Genomic DNA, 22,585 nt, shown 5'->3' on the forward strand with positions numbered 1-22,585 from the left:
ATTGAACGGTTGTTGTTAAAGTGCGAAGTATGGAACCCTGTGCAGACGGAGAAGCCTTAGCATTGAACGGTTGTTGTTAAAGTGCGAAGTATGGAACCCTGCGCAGACGGAGAAGCCTTAGCATTGAACGGTTGTGTTGTTAAAGTGCAAAGTATGGAACCCTGTGCAGACGGAGAAGCCTTAGCATTGAACGGTTGTGTTGTTAAAGTGCGAAGTATGGAACCCTGCACAGACGGAGAAGCCTTAGCATTGAACGGTTGTTGTTAAAGTGCGAAGTATAGAACCCTGTGCAGACGGAGAAGCCTTAGCATTGAACGGTTGTGTTGTTAAAGTGCAAAGTATGGAACCCTGTGCAGACGGGGAAGCCTTAGCATTGAATGGTTGTGTTGTTAAAGTGCAAAGTACAGGCAGTCATTGAACTCTTGACAGCAAAAGGTGTCACCGCAAAGGAGATTCCTCAGAGAATGCAAGCAGTTTATGGTGATTGTGTTGATGAGAGTCCTATGCATTGTTGGGCGAGTAAGTTTCAAGATATTCAAGATATTGAGGTGGGAACATCTGACTTGTGTGACAAACAAAGAGTTGGACGTCCTGTGACAGCAACCACCGAGTTTCACAAGCAAAAGGTTGACAGATTGATTCAGGACAATTGTCATATCACTCAGACAGAAATTTCAAGCAGAATCGGCATTTCACAAAAACGTGTGGGTCACATTATTGCTTTGCTTGGCTGTCGGAAGATCCGTGCACAATGGGTCCTGTGAGACGCCGGTTGCAGAAACAGAGTGCTGACACCTTCCGTGACAGCTTCAGAAAACTTGTTCATCGTTGGCAGAAATGAATCCAATTGTCTGGTGGAAATTATGTGGAAAAGTGAATAGTGGTAGTTAAAGAGCACATTCTAAGGATGGGAAAATATTCCCATCCAAACCCAAGTAATGAAGGTGGAGGCATTACATTCAACCCTCATATCTAAAATATTATGGGAGGTTGGGGTATATTTCTATGTTTTCCAGATGTACTTATAAGTGTCCGATACAGAGTTCTAAGGTCTGCCCAAACTACAAATCCCAGGAGCCCATAGAAGGCAGTTACAATATCCATTCTATAGTAGTCCTGCCAGGGTTTAGTTCCAACTGGGGGATGCTCAAGCCCCATTGTATATCATGTCAAAGGAAAACGGCATCCCTAATGTATAACGCCAATATTTGGATCTTTTTGAGCCTATGGACCCCGTGGGTGCAGAATCTGCAGATAATTGTGTTGGTTGTGAAAAGGCCCCGGGGTCTTTCAACTTGCCTTTGGTGTGACTACAGGTGGAAACCATCCTGCCTTCCAGATATTTGGGACTGCAACTCCCAGCACTCATTACTATGCTAGCTTTCTGGCTGATGGGACCTGCAGGCCAAGAAGATTCAGACAGAAGTACAGCCACGCTGAACCAAAGCCCTGCCTAGTTTTTCCCCTTGCAGAATGGCCACCCAGTTGCCTTTATCAAGCTCATTCATGATGGTCAGTGTGACAGGCAGGATAATGGGCTTTTCCGATGAGTGGATAATAAACAGGAAAGCACCATCTGAAACTATCCTTTTGCAAATCTTGGCTTTGTCGGACTCACGGCTTGTTGTAAACCACATCTTGTTGTCAGGACTAACAGCACAATCGGGGCTTGTTTTGCAAGTTGCTCACTCAAAAAATAAAGAAGGAATCGATTGAAAAGTTGGGAGAGAAATAAATTAGAAATGCAGAAGACAAACCCACTGTTTGGTCATCAATCCTGGCTGAAGCAACAAATACATGTTTAAGGTAAGCTATTACTTATAATGATGCACAAATGTGCCCTCCTATCAGTGTGTCGCATTTACCGACCGAGGGAAGAGTGAAGAAGTAAAACCCAGGTAGGTCCACATTGGGACCTTTCCTGACAAACCGAAATGTGGTACTCCTTTCCTCCATCAAATAGGGACAGAGAGTTCCAACTATGCTGATGATCGTGCCATCACCGCCCAAGCAGGGAGCTTTGGAATGGCTGAACAGAAGCTCTCTGAAGCTTTAGGTGCTCTTACTGCCTATGACAGGGAAAACCAGCTGATTCCTAATCCATCTAAAATTCATACTGTGTCTTCAGACATAGACCATTTGGACTGAGGCTGAGGATTGCTCTGGCATTTACAGCCATTGAGAAAGAGGGACCTGGAAAAGCTTCTCAGCTGCAAAGCTCCTTGAACTTAAGACAACCAAAAACTGTAATGTATATTTTCCTTTACCCCTTTGAAACCTCTGGCATATTGGGATAACCTTTTGTGAACAATAAAACCAGTTTTGAGTTATCTACAGTGTTTTGGTCCTTGGGAGTACCAGTTTCCCTAAAGGAGAGCAAGAAGCAATCCTCTGGGGAAAGATCCATGCTTCTTTCGCCAAGAGTTATAGCCCCAGGCGTAACGGCACACTGCTCAAGCACAGACCTTTGAAATGGTTAAACAGAAGCTCTCTGAAGTTTTGGGTGCTCTTACTGCCTATTACTAGAAGTTACAGGGAATTTCATCTATGCTGACAATCATGCCATCACCACCCAAGCAGAGAGCTTTGAAAGGGTTGGACAGAAGCTCTCTGAAGCTTTAGGTGCTCTTACTGCCTATTACAGGGAAAACCAGCTGATCCCTAATCCATCTAAAATGCAGACGTGTGCTTTTCATCTTAAGAACAGACAAGCTTCTTGACCTCTGAGGATCACCCGGGAAGGAATCCCACTGGAAAAATTATACGGTTTAGCCGGTATTGCACCACCTGATATTCGTCAGGAAGTAAGGTAATGGTAAAGGTTTCCCCTGACGTTAAGTCCAGTCGTGACCGACCAGTCATGCTCATCTCCATTTCTAAGCCGAAGAGCAGGCGTTGTCCATAGACACCTCCAAGGTCATGTGGCCACTGGCATGACTGCATGAAGCGCTGTTACCTTCCCGCCAGAGCGGTACCTATTGATCTACTCACATTGGCATGTTTTCAAACTGCTAGGTTGGCAGAAGCTGGAGCTAACAGCGGGCGCTCATTCCGCTCCTAGGATTTGAACCTGTGACCTTTCGGTCTGCAAGTTCAGCAGCTCAGCGCTTTAACACACTTTGCCATCGGGGCTCCTCAGGAAGTAGCAGCCTGTTATGAAAGGACCGAGGCAGTGATATCTCCAGCCCATCCTCTGTTTGGGTATCAGCCAGCATACTAATGCCTTAAATCAAGAAATAGTTTTCTAAGAACTACAGAGATTCTCGCAGGAACACCTCAGCAAGCAAGAGTCCAAAAGTGGCAGGCTAATGCCCAGAACCTCAAGCCATGGCTGATGTTGAATGAAAGACTCCCTCCTGGACACACAGAAGACTGGGCAACTTGGAAGGCGCTGAACAGACTGCGCCCTGGCACCACGAGGTGCAGAACTAACCATAAGAAACGGGGCCACAAAGTGGAGTCCACGACATGCAAGTGTGGAGAAGAGCAAACCACAGACCACCGACTACAATGCAGTCTAAGCCCTGCCACATGCACCAGGGAGGACCTCCTTATACCCTGTTTCCCCTAAAATAAGACATCCCCAGAAAATAAGACCTAGTAGAGGTTTTGCTGACTTGCTAAATATAAGGCCTCCCCCGAAAGTAAGACCTAGAAAAGGTTTTGTTTGGAAGCATGCCCAATGAACAGAACACCAGAGCATGCAGGATCGGTAAATGTACGTACCATAGAATGTTGTACATGGAAATATTGGTAGTAACAAGAAATTCTTGATAAGATTCACAGTTTGTCTGGTTATGCTGGTTTGTGATGACAACTACTGTACAAAGTAAAGGTAAAGAATAAGAATAAGCATGTGTTGGTTTCGATGCGGTCTGAATTACGGCTCTTGTATAACGTCTGGTGGATGAATGGCATAAGCACTTTGCATTGTTTTAAACTTTGTATATTGTATTTTATGACTATTTTATGACTGTTTTAACTGTTTTAAACATTTGTATGTTTTCAAACTGCTAGGTTGGCAGGAGCTGGAGCTTACAGCGGGCGCTCACTCCGCTCCTGGGATTGAACCTGGGACCTTTCGGTCTGCAAGTTCAGCAGCTCAGCGCTTTAACACACTGCGCCATCACCAGGGGCCCAACTACTGTACAGTATATATAAAATGTTCATTTTTTGTTCAATAATAAATGTGAATTCTTCTTCGTGGAAAAATAAGACTTCCCCTGAAAATAAGACCTAGTCGATCTTTGGGAGCAAAAAATAATATAAGACCCTGTCTTATTTTCGGGGAAACACCAGAGTCACTCCACAGGGCCACTTCTGGTCAAAGGACATTTAGTATCATGCCAAGTTTGTGTTTTTAAACACATGAGAACCGTACCCTCGATTTGCTTCTGACACCGTAAATAAACAAACCAAAGAAGTAGAGACTGAGAGACGCACAGAGAGAAAATAATCATTTTTTTTTCCTTTCGTTTCGCCTTACAGACATTTTCAAGTATCGCCGTCGCCTTCGTCCCGGACCCTGGACGGCCCTCGAACCTTCTGCCTTTCGGCCCCGAATCCCTGGCCGCGCCGCCCTCCTCCCCGCAACCCTTTTTCCTCGTAAAGTGGGGAGAGAAGAGGGGACATTCAAGTATGATGTGGCCGGGTGGGGAGAGGTCTTTGTGTCAAGGGCGGAGGGCGGGATCGGCTTCTCGTTTGGTGGGCTGGGGAAAAGAACGGAACATAAACGGTGCATCTCCGGAGGGAAGAGGCTCCGCTTGCTCCCCGATCTGCGCCCCGATCTCCTCCGGGTCTCTTGTTTCCTTCCTTGCCTTCCTCTCCAGACCTCTGGATCCCAAGAGAGAACCACGGCGTGTCCCCTGCCCCTCTCCCTCGGAGCGTGGCCCCTTCCTTGCCCTCTGCACCTTCCTCCTCCTCCTCCTCAGTCGTGGCTGGCCTCGCTCAGGGGCATGTGGCGGATGGTGTGGAAGATCCAGTCCATCTTGGTGGTCCAGCCGCCGTGGTGGGCCTCGTTCATCTGCTTGGTGAAGTACTCCAGGGCCTCCTGCTCGGACTTGTCCAGGGCCAGGGTCTTGCGCAGGTAGGCCACGTCGTCGAAGGACTGCAGCTCCGGCATCCCCGAGCCCAGCATCATGGAGAAGAGGTTGATCAGCAGGTTGGCGTGCTGGCGGATGGTCAGGTAGGCCTTGTAGCACATCTCCTGGAACCTGGTTTGGGAAGGAAGAGGAGAGTCAGAGGAGAAGGACCGAGAGAGGAGCAAACTTGGGCCCTCCAGGTGTTTTGGACTTCAACTCCCACTATTCCTAACAGCCTATGTTGGTTTTAACTGCCACTTTCACCTTGAAGAGAGAAGAGAGTGCTGACTGGAAACAGTCAGGAAGGAAATGGCTGCCAACTCTAAGAAGCCTGATTATTTCTCCTAGAACCTGTTTTTGGAAGGAAGAGGAGAGTCTCAGAGAAGGAGGACGGAGAGAGAAACAAACTTGGGCCCTCCAGGTGTTTTGGACTTCAACTCCCACAATTCCTAACAGCCGGTAAGCTGTTAGGAATTGTGGGAGTTGAAGTCCAAAACACCTGGAGGGCCCAAGTTTGCCCCTCTCTCGGTTGTGGGAGTTGAAGTCCAATTGTGGGAGTTGAAGTCCAAAACACCTGGAGGGCCCAAGTTTGCCCCTCTCTCGGTTGTGGGAGTTGAAGTCCAATTGTGGGAGTTGAAGTCCAAAACACCTGGAGGACCCAAGTTTGCCAATGCCTGGTGCACACTATATTGGTTTTAACTGTCACTTTCACCTTGAAGAGAGAAGAGAGCGCTGACTGGAAACAGTCAGAAAGAAAACGGCTGCCAATTCTCCAAAGCCTGATTATTTCTAAGGCAAATGAGGCCTATTTAAAGACTGCTTATTCCCTCTGTTCTCTGTGTGAATTCAGGAAGACTGCTGTATATATTGTTGCCCTGATTGATCTTTTGAACTGAAGTAAAGCTACTGTTACTTGTTACACAAGCCTGAGTGACACTTTATTATACTGCAGGGTATATTTTAGTTCAGAAACTGTGATAAAGCTTCTGTTTATGTATATATATAACCTTCAACATGTATCACATCTTACTGTCCTGCAATTTTTATAAGCAGGCTCAGCTACGTATTACTAACCCACTACCGAGAAACTTATTTGGTAGATCAACTCATCCATGTAAAGTTTTTTTTAACCCACATGAACATAGTTGTTGCCAAGTTTCTCTCTGAGGTAGCCAAGATAAGACAACTTTCCTGTGTTAGACGCAGGATGAAACTTGCCCTCTATCTATTTTCAGTGTTTTTACTCTTGTTCGTATCACATACATCTTGCATTGCACACCATCCTGTTTAATTAGTCTTATCAGTTTATTAATCTGTTTGCAGTTGTGCATCTTTTAATGCTGAGCCAATTGTGTCTTTGGACGGTAATAAATGTTTTGATGGATGGTGGAGTCTCCTTCTTTGGAGGTTTTTGAACAGAGGCTTGAGGGCCATCTGCTAGGAGGGCTTGGATAGTGTCTTCCTGCCTGGCAGAAGGAGGTTGGACTGGATGGCCTTTGGGAATCCCTCCCAACTCTAGGATTTGATGATTCTGTGATCCAGTCCAATGATAGGATCAACGTGCCAGTTCCCCACCTCTCGAACTCTTTGGTTTTGGTGCACTCCTGGACGCCTTTGCTGATGACGATGAGGAAGTCCTGGGTCAGGACGAAGGGGACGCGCTCCCGCTTGTAGCCAAACTTCTTCTTCTTGTGGTCCAGGAAGTGGCCAAAGTCGATATGGAAGAGCTGCGGGGAGAAGAGCGATGAATGGCACAGACAGACCAAGAGAGAGGAGAAAGGCGGCTGAATTCACGAGTGTGGGTTGCCTTTCCATAGATCTCCAGGACTCCAGAGGGAATAAAGTCTCTTGAGTCCCTTGAGGAGATAGGGCAGTATACAAATAACGTTTATTATTATTATTTATTATTATTATTATATTATAATATAAAAACAGTAGAGTTTTGAATTATATATGGTTGATGATGGAACCAATTAGGAAATGACATTTATAACCTAGGAACAAAAAATCGTGTTACACAGTTCAATTTTTTGACCAGTCAATTTATTTTCTGTGCAAAAAGTGTTACCTTCTGTGCAGAATTATTTTTTCTGTAGAGAAAATGCACAGAAAAATATTTTTCTGTGCAAAAAAATCATGAATGAAGCTTTTGTCAAACTGATTCCGATCTGACTGCGCAGGCCAGGACATGCTATATGTGCGATTTCACAGAGACCACGATGAAGAAATGCCAAAATTATTATTTTTCCTTGTGATAATACAGTTTACAAAGATCGGCATCCTCTGTGTGTGTGTGTTGGGGAGAGGGGAAGGCCGAGTACTCACCTGCCCATCATCCTTGACCATGATGTTGCTGTTGTGGCGGTCACCGATGCCCAGGATGAAGGTGGCCACGCAGTATCCGGCGCAGGAGCGGGTGAAGAGGTCGATGGCAGCATCGTACCTAAAGCAGGTGGAGAAACATTAGAAACACACCCTATTAGGACTGGCCGATACGGGATCACCTCTGGCCCTGAGGTCCGTTGCACTTAAACACAGAATGTATTTCCCCAATTGAGGGCTAAGACAGAAATCCGAGCTGCAAGGGCCACTTTAGGGATTATTTCTTCATTATTACTTAGGGAAATAGGACAAGGAATACTGAATCTAGTTTCCTTGCTTCTAGTCAGAAAGCGGGTGCAGAGTGGAGGGTGAGTCCTGGCTGGGAAGGGAAGGGAAAGGAAAGATAACCAGGTAAATCCCCAAAATAAGGAAATACATTTGGAATAAACTGGCCCTTGAGCAAGCTGTTGCTCTACTAGCTTGAGCTGGAGATTTTCATACAGCTTTTACACACACACACACACACACACATATATGGTAAAGGTTGCCCCCCGACATTTAGTCATGTCCAACTCTGGGGGTTGGTGCTCATCTCCATTTCTAAGCCGAAGAGCCGGTGTTGTCCGTAGACACCTCCAAGGTCATGTGGCCACTGGCATGACTGCATGGAGTGCCATTACCTTCCCTCTGGAGCAGTACTTATTGATCTACTCACATTTGTATGTTTTCGAACTGATAGGTTGGCAGATGCATAATAAAAGTGAAAACCCATATGTATGTGGCACGGGTGTTGTTGGATTTTGGTTGTGTGTATATGAAATGTAAATCAAGTGTTTCTGCTGTTTTGCAAGTGTGTGTTTCAGCAATGAAACAGTTAACAGCAGGCCAGTTTGACTGACAGCCTGCTGTGACCTATAAGACATGATTTCTGGCCTTGGAGGTCAGAACTTCCTTCTGACTAAGGAATGTGCTTTCTTATCTCTGTTGTACTGTGTGAGAGAGACGAGCCCAGCCGAAGAATGCCAGCTTCAAGCGATGGACTTTGCTGCCTTGTAAATATTAAATAAGTGTTTGAACTTCAGACTGCAGATGTCTTTGAGTCTGACTTTGGAGGAATTGGTGAGGGCAGAAGTTCACCAATTCGTCAGGGTGCTAGTCCGGAGCATGATTGATGGATGGTGTTTGAAGAAACCCACCAACACACACCCTGACCCCCTGGCTCCTGATCTTTGACAGGTGTCCACTCACACAGACAGCCTCCGGTCTCCACAAACAGGCTACAGTTCCCAGTGCTGAGGAGCCAGCAAATCACTGTTTTCCACTAACATTGCGGTTACAGCGAGCGCCATGAACATGCAGCCCAACCCCTGCCAATGTCCTTCCCAAACACTATAGCCCACCACCCAAGGAATGCTTTCCTTTGGGGACCATTTCATCCTAGATTTTGCATTGTCCTCCACCACAGGCAGGCATCCCAGGGTTCTTCATTGGTGTGAATTTGCATGACCCCGCCCACTGCCCTTCCCTTTCTAATCTGTCTGCAAAACAAACAGAGCAGAACTGAGTGGTAACTACACTTCCTGGAGGAGTTTGAGGATTGTGATGCCTCATGGGCCTTGTAGTCCTGTTCCTAGTGCCATCGTGGCAGATGAAGACGAAAACATGGGGTTTTCGCCGGTTCAACAAGAGCCGGAATCTTTTCACCTGCCGGATGTTGATGTTTGTACCCAAGAATTCAGTAAAACAGACCTTGGGCATTCCTCGCCTCCGTTCCCTAGGAGAGAGTCCTATTCTGCAGACAGAGGAGTGAGGGAACAGAATCGCAGGAGTTTACGGATTGCAGCCAAACAACAGGCTGATTAGACCTGCTTCCCTTGGGAAATTCTAAGGAGTCTTGCATCTGGACAAAGTTGGGTTTCGCTTCCCGTTCTCTAGGGAAAGAGGTTGTTGGCGGGAAAACGAGACCCCAATATAGGTGCCTGACGCGGGAGAATCTTTGCGGAGTCAACAGAGCAGCTTCAGGAGTAAGATCGTGTGTGGACTTCGTAACCCCAGTTCCTTGCTTCCCGGATCAAGTATTCAAGATTTGCCTTGCCTTGTTTTAACCACGGATCTTGTTCCAAGAATCTCTGTTGCCTTGTTCCTAGTCACGGACCTTGTTAAAGAACCAAGATTATATCCAGCCTTGTTGTCAAGCTACCTTGGACTCCTAAGACTCTGGCATTTCCCCACACTATTGCTTGGCAATAGTGTGTGTTTCGGTTTTGGATTAAAACTTTGAACTCTAATATCAATTATTGGACAATACATTTTTGGACTATATTTGACCTTATTTGAAAGGTCTGCCTCTGAACTATATTCTTCACTTGTTTTATTGCTTTTATATATTTACTTAATAAAGATATTAGATAGAGATTGGCCTCCGTGTATGGTTCTTGGTGCCCTGCTGCCTCGGGTCTGACAAGGATTGACTCCACATGGTGGAAGTTCTAGTTCACCCTGCATCAAGTCAGAGCACTGTCACTCCTACTGGGGAATATACAGGAGTTGTAGTTCACCTACACCCAGAACGCTACACGCTGGTGTGGTGTGGGGGAGGATGGACCATGGATGATGGGATTTGCAGCACCTTCACCCAATTTGGCTCCCACAGGGCCTAATGTCCCCCATAAATGATGGACCTGGAAGAAACTTGGCACACAGAGCCCCCATGACACATCTACATCCTGGTGTCATTTGGAGGAGTTTGGACCATGGATGATGGGAGTTGCAGTATCTTCACTGACTTCCATTGGTGACCCACACCAATGACTGATCAAAATCAATCTTGGGATACATAACCGCCATCATGACCCATTTTACATCCTGGTGCTATTTGGGGGAGAATGGACCATGGATGATGGGATTTGCAGAACTTTCCATTCCTTTGGCTCCCACAGACCACTGCGACCTTGCAAAGACCTGAGTCTCCCCCAAAAGTGGAGAATTTGCCCCCTTATATCCCACTGTGGAAACGGAAGAGTGAGGACGGGAACTGAGAAACGGCAATCCCGACCCCTTTCCGGCCCCTCCGCCCCACCGGACCCCCTTTGGACCCCCTTTGGGCCCCGACTGACCCCTCTCCCTTGTTCTTGTCCTTGAGCCAGTGGTGCAAGGCGTTGCTGTTGAACTGCAGCGCTCCCTTGAGGCCGCCCTTGCACTGGATCTGCATGATGGTGTGGGAGCTCTTGACCACCTCGATGAGCCCCACACAGTCCCCGATGGACAGGCAGCCGTAGGGCAGCATCCTGCAGCAGGGAAAAGGCTTATGAGCAGGCTTCCAAAAGAAGGGATACGAATCAAAATAAAGCGGAACTGGCTGCCCGACTCCCTTCTTCTCCTTCTTCCCTGGGAAGGCAGCGTGGGCCCTCCTTGCTGCCCCCCTCTAGATGCCCCGATCCCAAAGGCGAGCCTGACCCCTTGGCCCCCTCTTACCGTAAATCCAGCCCTTGGTTCTGCCACATGCTCTCCATGATCCGGATGATCTGCAGCGTCAACATGTCCTGCCGAAGGTCTGGAGGTGACAGAAAAGGAGATGGGAGTTGGAGTCCAAAAACACCTGGAGGGAGGGCCCAGGTTTGCCCATGCCTGCGTTCAAGGCATTGCAGAATACACACAGTGGACTGTCAAAGGCAAACCAATGGGTCCGAGAGCAAGGAAATATTGGTGAATTGTTTTGGATATAGTGTGAAATTGTGCTTAGAGTTTAAAGCTGGCTGTCGGTGTGTGTATATTATCCAGTAGTGCAATGGTTAAATGCATAGAGTGAGAATGAGTTGCTAGAGCAAAGCTACCGTGTTTCCCCGAAAATAAGACAGTGTCTTATATTAATTTTTGCTCCCAAAGATGTGCTAGGTCTTATTTTCAGGGGATGTCTTATTTTTCCATGAAGAAAAATTCACATTTATTGTTGAACAAAAAAAAAACATTTATTATATACTGTACAGTAGTTGTCATCACAAACCAGTATAACCAGACAAACTGAATCCTATCAAGAATTTCTTGTTACTACCATTATTTCCATGTACAACTGGTATGTACATTTACCAATCCTGCATGTTCTGGTTTCTGTTTGGCAGGCGCTGGGCATGCTTCCAAACAAAAACTTCGCTAGGTCTTACTTTCAGGGGAGGCCTTATATTTATCAATTCAGCAAAACTTCTACTAGGTCTTATTTTTTGGGGATGTCTTATTTTTGGGGAAACAGGGTAGCTGGTGGTTCCGTTGTCATCGGACTACGTTATGTTTAAGATAAAATTGGAATGTGCAAGAGCACTCCTGAAGCAGTCTTTGATCTAGTCAGACAATGGCTGTCTTCTGGCATGCTGTGTAAATAAGCTGTACATATCTGTAATAAAGTTTAAGCCGCTGTTTACAGCTGAAAACTGAGAAGTCTGAAGTTTTGTTCCATGCGATCTGAGCTGCTGCCAGTTTCGTTGGAAGAGAAGAATTGTGACTGAGTGGAGGTAATTCGTCTCAATCAACCAAATCTTGACAGGAAGGAAGAGAAGGGAAGGAGGGAGGGAAGGAGGGAATGCCTGAACTGGAGATGCCACAAATCAGATTAACTTCAGGGGACGGATATTCCGAGCCTTCCACCCTCCTGCTCTTACCATCTCCATTCTTAAATATGATCTCGTGGTTCGTGAAGAGCAGTTCGGACATGATGTCGGGATTCTCCCAGTTGAGCCACAAGGGACGCTTGGCAGAAGACATGATCCGGCACTCGTCCAGCCTGGCACGGAACAGAGATCAGTTATTCTTATTTATCTCTTTCTAACCTCCCTTCTCTCCAATACGCAATAAAGGTAAGAAAAAATACAGGTTGAGCACCCCTTATCCGGAATTCTAGGGCTCTATGGAACACAGTTTGGGAACCGCCAGTATAAATGCACACTAGGCATTATTATCTCATGATGGAGTCGGGTGCAAAGGCAGGTCTATTGGGAAGCCTTACCGGAGGTTTCCCAGCTGGTGAACGGGGTTCAAGGGGCAGATGAAGCCCTGAAGGGCCTCCATGTAATCCGGCCTCCGCATCTGCTCCACGAGGAACTTCATCTGCATCTTGGGAAAAGTGGGGAGAAGGCAGAAAACACACAGGGCAAGGGCGCCTCTGAGCATCAACAGAGGACTCCGACTCAGTGTTGCACGAACCCCCTCTCAACTGCATTGTGTACTCTGGAAACTTTCTATTAATAACTAGCTGTGCCCTGCCACACATTGCTGTGGCCCATTGGAATTGCACTGAATAGCTCCGGTTTTTGGGGTTTTTTAGGCCCTGTGGAGGTTCGTGATGTGATATTTTGTGGTTTCAACCTCGAGGCGTGGATGATGGATTGTGTTGTGAAATTTTGAGGTTGGGGGGTGTTTAGTTTGGTTGTTTTGCTCGGTGCCAGGATTCCATCACTCTTTTATATATATAGATTTTACAGTGCGGCTGCACCTAAGGCTTTATCACAAAGCTTGCTCCCCTCTCCAAAGATGTTTCAGGATGTTGTTGTTTTTGTTTCTTACATTGTAGGGAAAAGACATATTAATATAGCAGCACTAGCTATAAAGAATTAATGACAAAGAACGGACAGACCTGGATTATGACCCGGAACACACCTCTGAATGTATATTTATATGGATGTTTTAATTAACGTCATTGTTTAATTGTAATTGTTTTTTATATACAGTAGAGTCTCACTTATCCAACATAAACGGGCCAGCAGAACGTTGGATAAGCGAATATGTTGGATAATAAGGAGGGATTAAGGAAAAGCCTATTAAACATCAAATTGGGTTATGATTTTACAAATTAAGCACCAAAACATCATGTTATACAACAAATTTGACAGAAAAGGTAGTTCAATACGCAGTAATGCTAAGTAGTAATTACTGTATTTATGAATTTAGCCCCAAAATATCACGATATATTGAAAACATTGACTACAAAAATGTGTTGGATAATCCAGAACGTTGGATAAGCGAGTGTTGGATAAGTGAGACTCTACTGTACTCTGTTTAATACTTGGTTGTAATTTATATCCCCCCTTGGAGGTGAGAAGGGTGGGATATAAATGTTGTAATAAATAAATAAATCAACAAATAAATAAACAACAACAACATGTTACTGTTATTATTATATAGACATTCCTAGATCTGCCATGGCTGTCCACCACTGTCTTAATTCTTCCTTGAAGGATTTCTCTCTCTCTGGATCAAGAAAGAGAACAAGGATCCTAAACTGAAGCAGTTCATAGAGAGTCCCATAATCCAGATCTTGTGACTGATAATCTGGTGATAGTTATGTGTGAGTATGAGAATGATTGGCTTGCATTTGCTATGACTACGACTACTATTATTAATATTATATTGTACTTTCCTCTATCAAATGGGACTCAGAGAAGGTCGTTATGTGATGTGCAGATTTAATTATATCATTTACTTTCCCCTCCAGAAATAACCCACTTAGAAGCTGGTACTGTGTAGTGGGAAGCGTGCTGGGCCCATAACCCAACTGTCAGGGGACCGGCGTCCTGACTGATTGATGAGTCAGGTCGCACCTTCTGCCCATCCGTCAGACTACTTAGCAACGGCGAAAGTGGCACCAACCAAGAACAACAACTTTGGTGATTTTATCTGCTGATCCCAGTGGCACTAAAGACTTTATTTACAAGATATTTACAATGCTAATTACCAAAGCTGTCTGGACACATCTTGCCTCCAAAAGATCAAATCATTGGGTTTCTCAGTCTCTCTCTGAATCCCTTATCAGTACACTGAAGCACCTCCCCACATTCCACAGCCTGTGACATATCTTCCTGTCATGTAGCACACAAACAGAAGTCTTAGTCCTTTGCCCTTCTAGCCATCAATCAGGGCTCGCTGCAATTAACCTCTTGACTGCTGGAATGCTTGCCGGAATGAATACACACACTTCCACAGCCACAATAAATTAAACATTTCACTCCATATGACAAAAACAGTAACAGAGACTTGGGTTCGAATCCCCGTTGGTCAGCCGATGACTTTCCCCGGGAGCCCTTGGCCGAGTCTCAGTCTCTCAGACTGGGTGACAAACCCGGTCTGAAGCATACCTTCTGGGTCTCGTCCTTCTTCTCCTGCTTGAGGATGTCGGTCAGGTTGATGAGCTTCTCCATGGCCTCCACCTGCCGGTTCAGGTGCTTCAAGTACATCCCACAGCCACGGCAGAAGGCCTCCAACATCAGCCCAAAGCGCTGCGAGACCGGCTTGCTGTGCATCTCGGACCTGCAAGCGGGGAAGAGAGAGGCGTGTGTCTACACCAGGCATGGGCCAACTTGGGCCCTCCCTCCATGTGTTTTGGACTTCAACTCCCACCATTCCTAACAGCCTACCGGCTGTTAGGAATGGTGGGAGTTGAAGTCCAAAACACCTGGAGGGAGGGCCCAAGTGGGCCCAGGCCTAATCTACACTGTAGAATGAATGAATGACACCTCCAAGGTCATGTGGCCATAGGCATGACTGCATGGCGCACTGTTATCTTCCCGACAGAGCAGTACCTATTGATTGGCATGTTTTCGAACTGCTAAGTTGGCAGAAGCCTGGGCTAGCAGAAGCAATTCTTTTAGTTGTGCAAAAGCAGCCAAATGACACCTGTGATCAATCAAAGGCTCAGAGGATTGTCACTGTGCAGCAGGAGAAAAGAGCTGTGCAAATAGGAAAGCTCCTTGCACAATGATATTAATAATAATAATAATAATAATAATAATAATAATAATAATTTATTTTTATACCCCGCCTCCATCTCCATGGCTTACATGGGGCCAAGCCCGAATAGAAACAGCAAAAATAAAAATAAAAACATAAAATAAATACAGACACACATATTAAAATTCAACACTCTAAACATAACCAAGATATTAAAAATAATCATACTAAAACAGGATTTGGCACCCAGGTAGAGAAGATAAAAACGAACTGGGCAAAGTGCAACGAGTGAATATTATAGCACGAGGTATGCCTGCAAAAGGATTTACAGTGGCCTGGCTTTCCAGGGGATTCCAGCCTTAGTTGGCGCTTCAGCAATGGATTAGAATAAGCAACCAAGATAAAATGTTGTCGAAAGCTTGCACTGCCAGAATCACTGGGTTGCTGTGAGTTTTCCAGGCTGTGTGGCCATGCTCTCTTCTGACATTTTGCCCACATGAATAAAATCCAGCTACCAATATTTAAAAACTCTAAAATCAAGGCAGGAAATAAAGAACAACACTCAAAAGACAGGGGAATTCCAGGCAGGAAACAATCAGGGCCAGCTAACACCTCCCAATAAAGGATTCTACCAGCAGATGTTGACACTGCAGAGCTAGTCAATGCTAATCAAGCTGGCCAATGGCAACATTCACACTTGCCTCCAACAGACAAGAGTTCTTTTCACACCCTGGACACCATTCCACAGATATATAAACCCCACTTGCCTGGTTTCCAATACACCTCACAACCCCTGAGGATGCTTGCCATAGATGTGGGGTAAATGTCAGGAGAGAATGCTTCTGGAACATGGCCGGACAGCCCAGAAATCTCACAGCAACCCAACCAAGATTAAGCAATCATGAATCTTTGTTCTGCTGCAGGTGTTTTGATTTCCCAGCCCCACAGTCTTATTCTTCCTCCGCTCACTCACTTGAGGTGCCAGAAGTAGAAGTGTCCGATGCGCTGGTTGGTGAGGGCCTTCATGGTCAGGAAGCGGGCCAGGGGGTTGTCCAGGTACTGCTCGTACTTGAGGACCTTCCGGAAGGAAAAACAAAGCCAACCAAATCAAGACGTTGGAATGAGGAAGTGCCGTCACAGTGGATGATGAAGCAGCTGCTCCCCCCGGTGGCCAGAATCGAACATCCCCTCCGGAGAAGGTTAAATTGCCTCTGCGTCTGTCTCTGTCTTGGTCTCTGTCTGATGTGTTTATGGGCATTGAATGTTTGTCCTGTATGTACATAATGTGATCCGCCCTGAGTCCCCTTCGGGGTGAGAAAGAAGGGCGGAATATAAATACTGTAAATAAATAAATACATGTTTTGTTTTGTTCTTTTTCTCCCTCAAATTGTCATCCCTGTGCAGGAAGGCATGCTTTCATTGCTGAAGCAAGCAGGGACGGTCATGCCTTCCCTTAATTCTCCTAACGCCAATTAGAGTAATTAAATCAATGTTATTTGCATCCACAATTAAGTCTAGATAGGATGGACATCTAAATTTGTTATGAGGCAAATAGGGTGTTATCATGATTAACGACACCCCTTTACACCACTGTTTGAACAGAAAATCTGAGCTGCTGCATGACTTTGTAAAAGCAACACTTTCTCCCAAGATGTCCCTAATGATTGGATGGCATTTAGTGCTCCAAGAGCAGAGGTCGAATCCTGTCACCCTGCAGTTCCTCCTCCCGAGAGTGACACCAGTCCATCATGCTTGTCTGCTCAGTGAGCCATCCGGTGTCTCCAAGGAAGTCTGTTACGGAGAAGAAGGGCGAGCAATGCTGCGTGAAGAGCTTTTGCTGCCGAATCCCCAGCTGGGATGTCGCTGTGACAAACATCACATGCAAGAGCAGCCACCACAACGGGACTGAGTTGCAAGCAGTTCCTCTCCAATGCCCCAAACTAGTAGGAACCTCACCTTGGGATTTCCACTTGGTTTGTTTGGTTTTTTTTCTCTTTCAGTTTACACATGGACATAAAAGTCACAACAGCAACAAAGAGCAAAAGGTTGGTCAGAGTTCAAGGGCCGGGCTGCGGCGCAGCTGGCTAGTAACCAGGTGCAATAAATCACTCTGACCATGAGGTCATGAGTTCAAGGCCATCCCGTGGCAGGGTGAGCACCCGACAATTAAAAAATAATTTAAAAAAATAGCCCCTGCTCGTTGCTGACCTAGCAACCCGAAAGGTAGTTGCATCTATCAAGTAGGAAATAATCTATCAAGTAGGGCCGGGCTGTGGCGCAGCTGGCTAGTAACCAGCTACAATAAATCATTACTGACCGAGAGGTCATGAGTTCAAAGCCCGGGTCAGGTTAAGCCCCCGACCATTAAATAGCCCGGCTTGCTGTTGACCTATGCAGCCCCGAAAGACAGTTGCATCTGTCAAGTAGGGAAATTTAGGTACGCTTTATGCGGGAGGCTAATTTAACTAATTTACAACACCATAAAACTGCCAGCAAAACACGAGGAAAGGAATGAGGAAGTACAGCCACTAGTGGACGGTGAAGCAACAGCTCCCCCTGTGGCCGGAATCGTGAAGCTGGAAAAAAATGTTAAATGCCTCTGTGTCTGTCTATACTGTATGTTGTTTGTCAGTTGGCATTGAATGTTTTCCATATATGTGTTCATTGTAATCCGCCCTGAGTCCCCTTCGGGGTGAGAAAGAAGGGCGGAATATAAATACTGTAAATAAATAATAAATAAATAAATTTGGGGGGAAACTGCAAGTCGCTTCTGGTGTGAGAGAATTGGCTGTCTGCAAGGACGTTGCCCTGGTGACATTGCCCAGATGTTTTGCCATAATGTGGGAAGCTTCTTTCATGTCCCCTCATGGTAAGCTGGAGCTGACAGATGGAAGCTCACCCCACTCCCCGGATGCACCCCCCCCCCCAGTGCCGCTACCTGCACCAGCTGGATGAGATACTGGGAGAGCTTGTCATCGGTGAGGCCCTTGACCAGGCACTTGAGGGCGAACTCCCGCACCACGGGGTCCGGGAAGTTGCAGTCCAGCAGCTCCATGGAGAGCTCCGGCTTGATGAGCGGCCACTCCCGCACGAGGCAGTACATCTGGGGGGAAGCAGAAATGTCTACCGTATATACTTGAAGATAAGCCGAGTTTTTCAGCCCTTTTTTTTTAGTTGAAAAAGCCTCCCTCGGCTTATAATAACCGGGAGGCCACTGCTTGCAATATAGGATCTCTCTTACTCTCTCTTATCAGTGTGTTTTCTTTTGCAAAGCCTCCCTCACTGCTCTTAACCAAGGGAATGTTTTGAAAAGGGAAAGACGCCCTTGCAAGTCAGGAAGAAGAAAAATACATATCCATTCATCTTATAAAAGCATTTTCCCTTGAAATATTCGTTAATCTCTCCTACAGATATATAGGCATTTCCCCCTGCATGCATTTGCAATCTCTATCTATATATATAAATGAGTGATGGCATCATGGCGACCCACAAAACCCATCATCCACGCCTCTAGGTTGATACAACAAAAAGAAAAGAAAAATAAAGTCCTAATTAGAGAGAGAGGAATAATTACTTTTATCCAATTGCTGCCAGTTAGAAGGCTAAGCTCCTCCAACTTGGTCTCCTAGCAACCCAATAAAAAATAATAAAAAACTCTAAAAATTAATACAATAAAATACTATAATAACAGAAAATAACTAAAAATAATACAAGAAAATAATAAAATATAATAAATAAAAGGATAACTTACAATAAAATTAATTAAAAAATACAAATAACGTCAAATAAAAATTACACAACAATTTTTAACCAATACCACCACCACTTTGCCACAGCAACGCGTGGCCGGGTACAGCTAGTATATATATAAAAGGGTAATGAAATATCGGCCTAGGACAAAGCAACAAAACTACACATCCCAGAAACACTAAACTTGGCAGCACAACCCCTCATCCATGCCTCTACATTCATACAACAAAAAGAAAAGAAAAATACAGTCCTAATTAGAGGGAGAGGAATAATTGTTTTTATTCAATTGCTGCCAGTTAAAAGGTTAAGCTCCACCCACTTGATCTCCTAGCAACCCACTCAGCCCAGGGGACAGGCAGAGTTAGGCCTCAACTTAGGCCTCTTCCCCACTGCCTATAAAATACAGATTATCAGATTTGAACTGGATTATATGGCAGTGTAGACTCCAGGCCCTTCCACACAGCTATATAACCCATTTATAATCTTATATTATCTGCTTTGAACTGGATTATCTTTACTCCACACTACCATATAATCCACTTCAGTGTGCAGTCAGACACAACTAGACTTAATGTCAGGAGAAAACCTTTACCCTTTACCTTCACTACCACCAATTCCTCAATACTTTATTTCCCATAAAACCATACTTAATGTAATTTTATTGTTATCTATTTTTATTTGGAAATTTACCAGTAGCTGCTTCATTTCCCACCCTTGGCTTATACTCGGGTCAATAAGTTATCCCAGGTTTTTTTGTGGTAAAATTAGGTGCCTCGGCTTGTATTCGGGTCGGCTTATACTCGAGTATGTACGGTAATGGTGGCTTAGAACAGTAATACTAATCCCCCCAATTCTTTTTAAAGTGCAATTTGTGGGCTATTTGCATAGCAAGCCTATCCTTATATGCAAAACACATCAGTTCGAGTAAAACTGTTCTATACCATTGTGGTGGTGGAAGGGACAAGAAGACACAGGGTTCAGGTACGACAAAGGAATGCAAGGCCTTGTGGAGAGAGACTGCTTCCACTGGCAGGCTTTGTCTGCACCATCACGACTATGGGAAAATGTCAGGCACTTCTCCCTAACAACCTGGACTGGAACTCGATGCCTGTGACTTCTCCTTAACGGCTTTGATTGGAACTCGATGCCTGTGACTTCTCCCTAACAACTTGGACTGGAACTCGATGCCTGTGACTTCTCCCTAACAACTTGGACTGGAACTCGATGCCTGTGACTTCTGCCTAACGACGCGGACCGGATGTGGCAGCTGTGACTTCTCCTTTACAACGTGGTTTTGCTTTAACAACGTTTTGGGGCATAGCATGGCTGCTGGTCACTGTGGGTGGTTGCTGGTAGCTTTCCTGTGTTTGTTTAGCTCCATCGAATAGGTGGGGCGAGTTTCCAGCCGTTTCGGCTTAGTTTGTTTTTAATCCGGTTTATTTCCCAGGATAATCTGGATTATATACCGAGTTTGGGGTTTTTTTTAGTTCTTTTTCAACATTGTTACCTCACACTGAAGAGAAAGTGTTTTGAGCCCTTTTTTGGTTGTTTCTTAGGCTCCTTTGTGTTGTTTTGCAATAAACTGAGTTGTTTATATTGGCTGGCGTCTGACTCGTAACACCTCCCACCCTGATGATGCAACTTTGCCCAAATTCATCGCATCACTTGTGTTACCTGCCACATGCCAAGAAACCTAATGTTACTAGCAAATGATCCTGGCTTTTCCTGTAAAGTGTCCCTTCGAAGGCCTGAGCTCACCTGGGCCACCTCGTCCCGCGAATTCCACTTGACGGACAGCAACAACTTGGGAAGCGTCTCTGGGATGTTGACGCAGTAATGCCTGGAAAGAAAAGAGAAGACAATGGGTCCCAATCCTCCTGTTTGGTCTCATTGGTGGTCTATGCACAAAGAAAATATGTCCAAATAGCATATAGTATTATTCAAGTTCCCCGTACAAAGCTCAATTTGGCAGTACCAGGCAAAATGAAAAGGAGCAACAGCTCAAACACAAAAGTTATCTGATATCGGTTCCAATGTATATAGGCTTCAGGGATACAAAGTCAATGAAAATATCTTCCAAACAAAGTAAACAGACGGTTGGTCATGTTGCTGTAGACTGGAATGAAGAACTTTACTTACGAAGACTTTCTTGAGAGTGGTGCTCCATCTTTATTTTCTTCATTTTAATCATGAATTTTTCAACTTGTGTCTTTTGTCCAGTATATTTTAATCACTGTCTCATGCATTTTAATATCTTAATTTTGTAGAAATACATTTTAATATGTGCATTTTATATAAGAATTAAGTGGTTTTAGTTAAGTTGTAATCCCTTTCAAGCCACGAGGAGAGTAAGAAATATTATTAGTTATTATTATTATTATTAATCATCATCATCATCATCATCATCATCATCATCATCATCTTATGTTTAATCTTTGTTTTGTTTATTTTAATTTGTATTTTGTGGAAATATGTTTTAATATATATTTTAAATACTTTTTTTAGATTTATCTGTGTTTTAGTAATGTTGTAACCTGCCTTGAGTTGTGAGGAGAAACAAGCTAAAAATAGCGAGTGTTGGATAAGTGAGATTCTATTGTATTGCAATATTATTAATAATATTACATGTAATATACAGTAGAGTCTCACATATCCAACATAAATGGGCTGGCAGAACATTGGATAAGCAAATATGTTGGATAATAAGGAGGGATTAAGGAAAAACCTATTAAACCTCAAATTAGGTTATGATTTTACAAATGAAGCACCAAAACATCATGTTATACAACAAATTTGACAGAAAAGGTAGTTCAATACGCAGTAATGCTATGTAGTAATTACTGTATTTACGAATTTAGCACCAAAATATCAGAATGTATTGAAAACATTGACTACAAAAATGTGTTAGATAATCCAGAACGTTGGATAAGCGAGTGTTGGATAAGTGAGAGACTACCGTAGTAGTAGTAGTAGTAGTAGTAGTAGTAGTATTAATCTTGTAAGCCGCTTTGCCTTGTTTTAAGGGAGGAAAGTGAGACATAAACAACAACATGTCAGATGTTGCCTCTGGATGCTCCCCACAGATATCAAAGCTTCCTCCATACCCCATTTTCTAAAATGCTGCCATGTTCAGTCTATTTTTACCCCCAAATCACCTAGTATGCCCCTGAAATGCAAGAAAACAAGCAAAAACAACCCTAGAGTGCTCCTACAAACTTCTTAACCTTGAACAATCCCACAATATCCATTTATTCTGCAATCCTGTTCAAAATGGGAAGGGAAATGCCAGTTTGAGAGGGACCGTGGAGGAAAACGGAGGCATTTCGGTTTGTGGCGCGGGGCCAGGTGCCTTGCAGGTGACCCCAGGGTGGGAAGTGGCCCTTTGTCCCCAAGCCAGGCCCTTCTAGAACGGCTTTGCCCAACGCACCGGTGTCTCCAGAGGAAGTCCTTCTCTTGCTCCGTGATCTCGGAAAGAGGGTCCCGGTTGCAGATGTTGCGCAGCTGCTCCAGTTCGCTTTCGTCCAGGGAGCTGTCCCGGGCCAAGCGGTTGCTCTGGGAAGAAGAAGAAGAAAGTGGGAAAGGATGCAGTCAATTCCCCAGTTTTGCTCCTTCCTGTCGGCCTTTCCTTGAGCTAATAATAATAATAATAATAATAATAATAATAATAATAATAATAATAATAATAATAGTAATAATAATAATAATAAAAATATTGGTCT

The 22,585-nt window shown here is 44.8% G+C and overlaps 1 protein-coding gene across 3 annotated transcripts in view; it reads right to left on the bottom strand.

Moving 5' to 3' along the window:
• Nucleotides 1-4,444: 4,444 nt before the first annotated feature.
• LOC100567364 (phosphatidylinositol 4,5-bisphosphate 3-kinase catalytic subunit alpha isoform) overlaps nt 4,445-22,585 on the bottom strand; it is an 80,818-nt gene continuing 62,677 nt past the window's right edge. For 2 of the 3 annotated variants that reach the window (XM_062957440.1, XM_062957442.1), the window contains 12 exons: nt 22,294-22,418; nt 20,625-20,706; nt 18,055-18,219; nt 16,090-16,193; nt 14,525-14,696; nt 12,400-12,506; nt 12,056-12,177; nt 10,878-10,956; nt 10,520-10,690; nt 7,407-7,524; nt 6,657-6,808; nt 4,445-5,213 (listed from right to left, as the gene is read on the bottom strand). In XM_062957440.1, the coding sequence (XP_062813510.1) occupies nt 4,928-5,213; nt 6,657-6,808; nt 7,407-7,524; nt 10,520-10,690; nt 10,878-10,956; nt 12,056-12,177; nt 12,400-12,506; nt 14,525-14,696; nt 16,090-16,193; nt 18,055-18,219; nt 20,625-20,706; nt 22,294-22,418 (1,683 nt within the window). In that variant the 3' untranslated portion in view covers nt 4,445-4,927. The remainder of the gene's footprint in view (nt 5,214-6,656; nt 6,809-7,406; nt 7,525-10,519; nt 10,691-10,877; nt 10,957-12,055; nt 12,178-12,399; nt 12,507-14,524; nt 14,697-16,089; nt 16,194-18,054; nt 18,220-20,624; nt 20,707-22,293; nt 22,419-22,585) is intronic. The other variant, XM_062957441.1, reaches the window with a different exon arrangement.

The sequence above is a fragment of the Anolis carolinensis genome, chromosome 6 (assembly GCF_035594765.1).
Source record: "Anolis carolinensis isolate JA03-04 chromosome 6, rAnoCar3.1.pri, whole genome shotgun sequence".
NCBI lineage: Eukaryota > Metazoa > Chordata > Lepidosauria > Squamata > Dactyloidae > Anolis > Anolis carolinensis.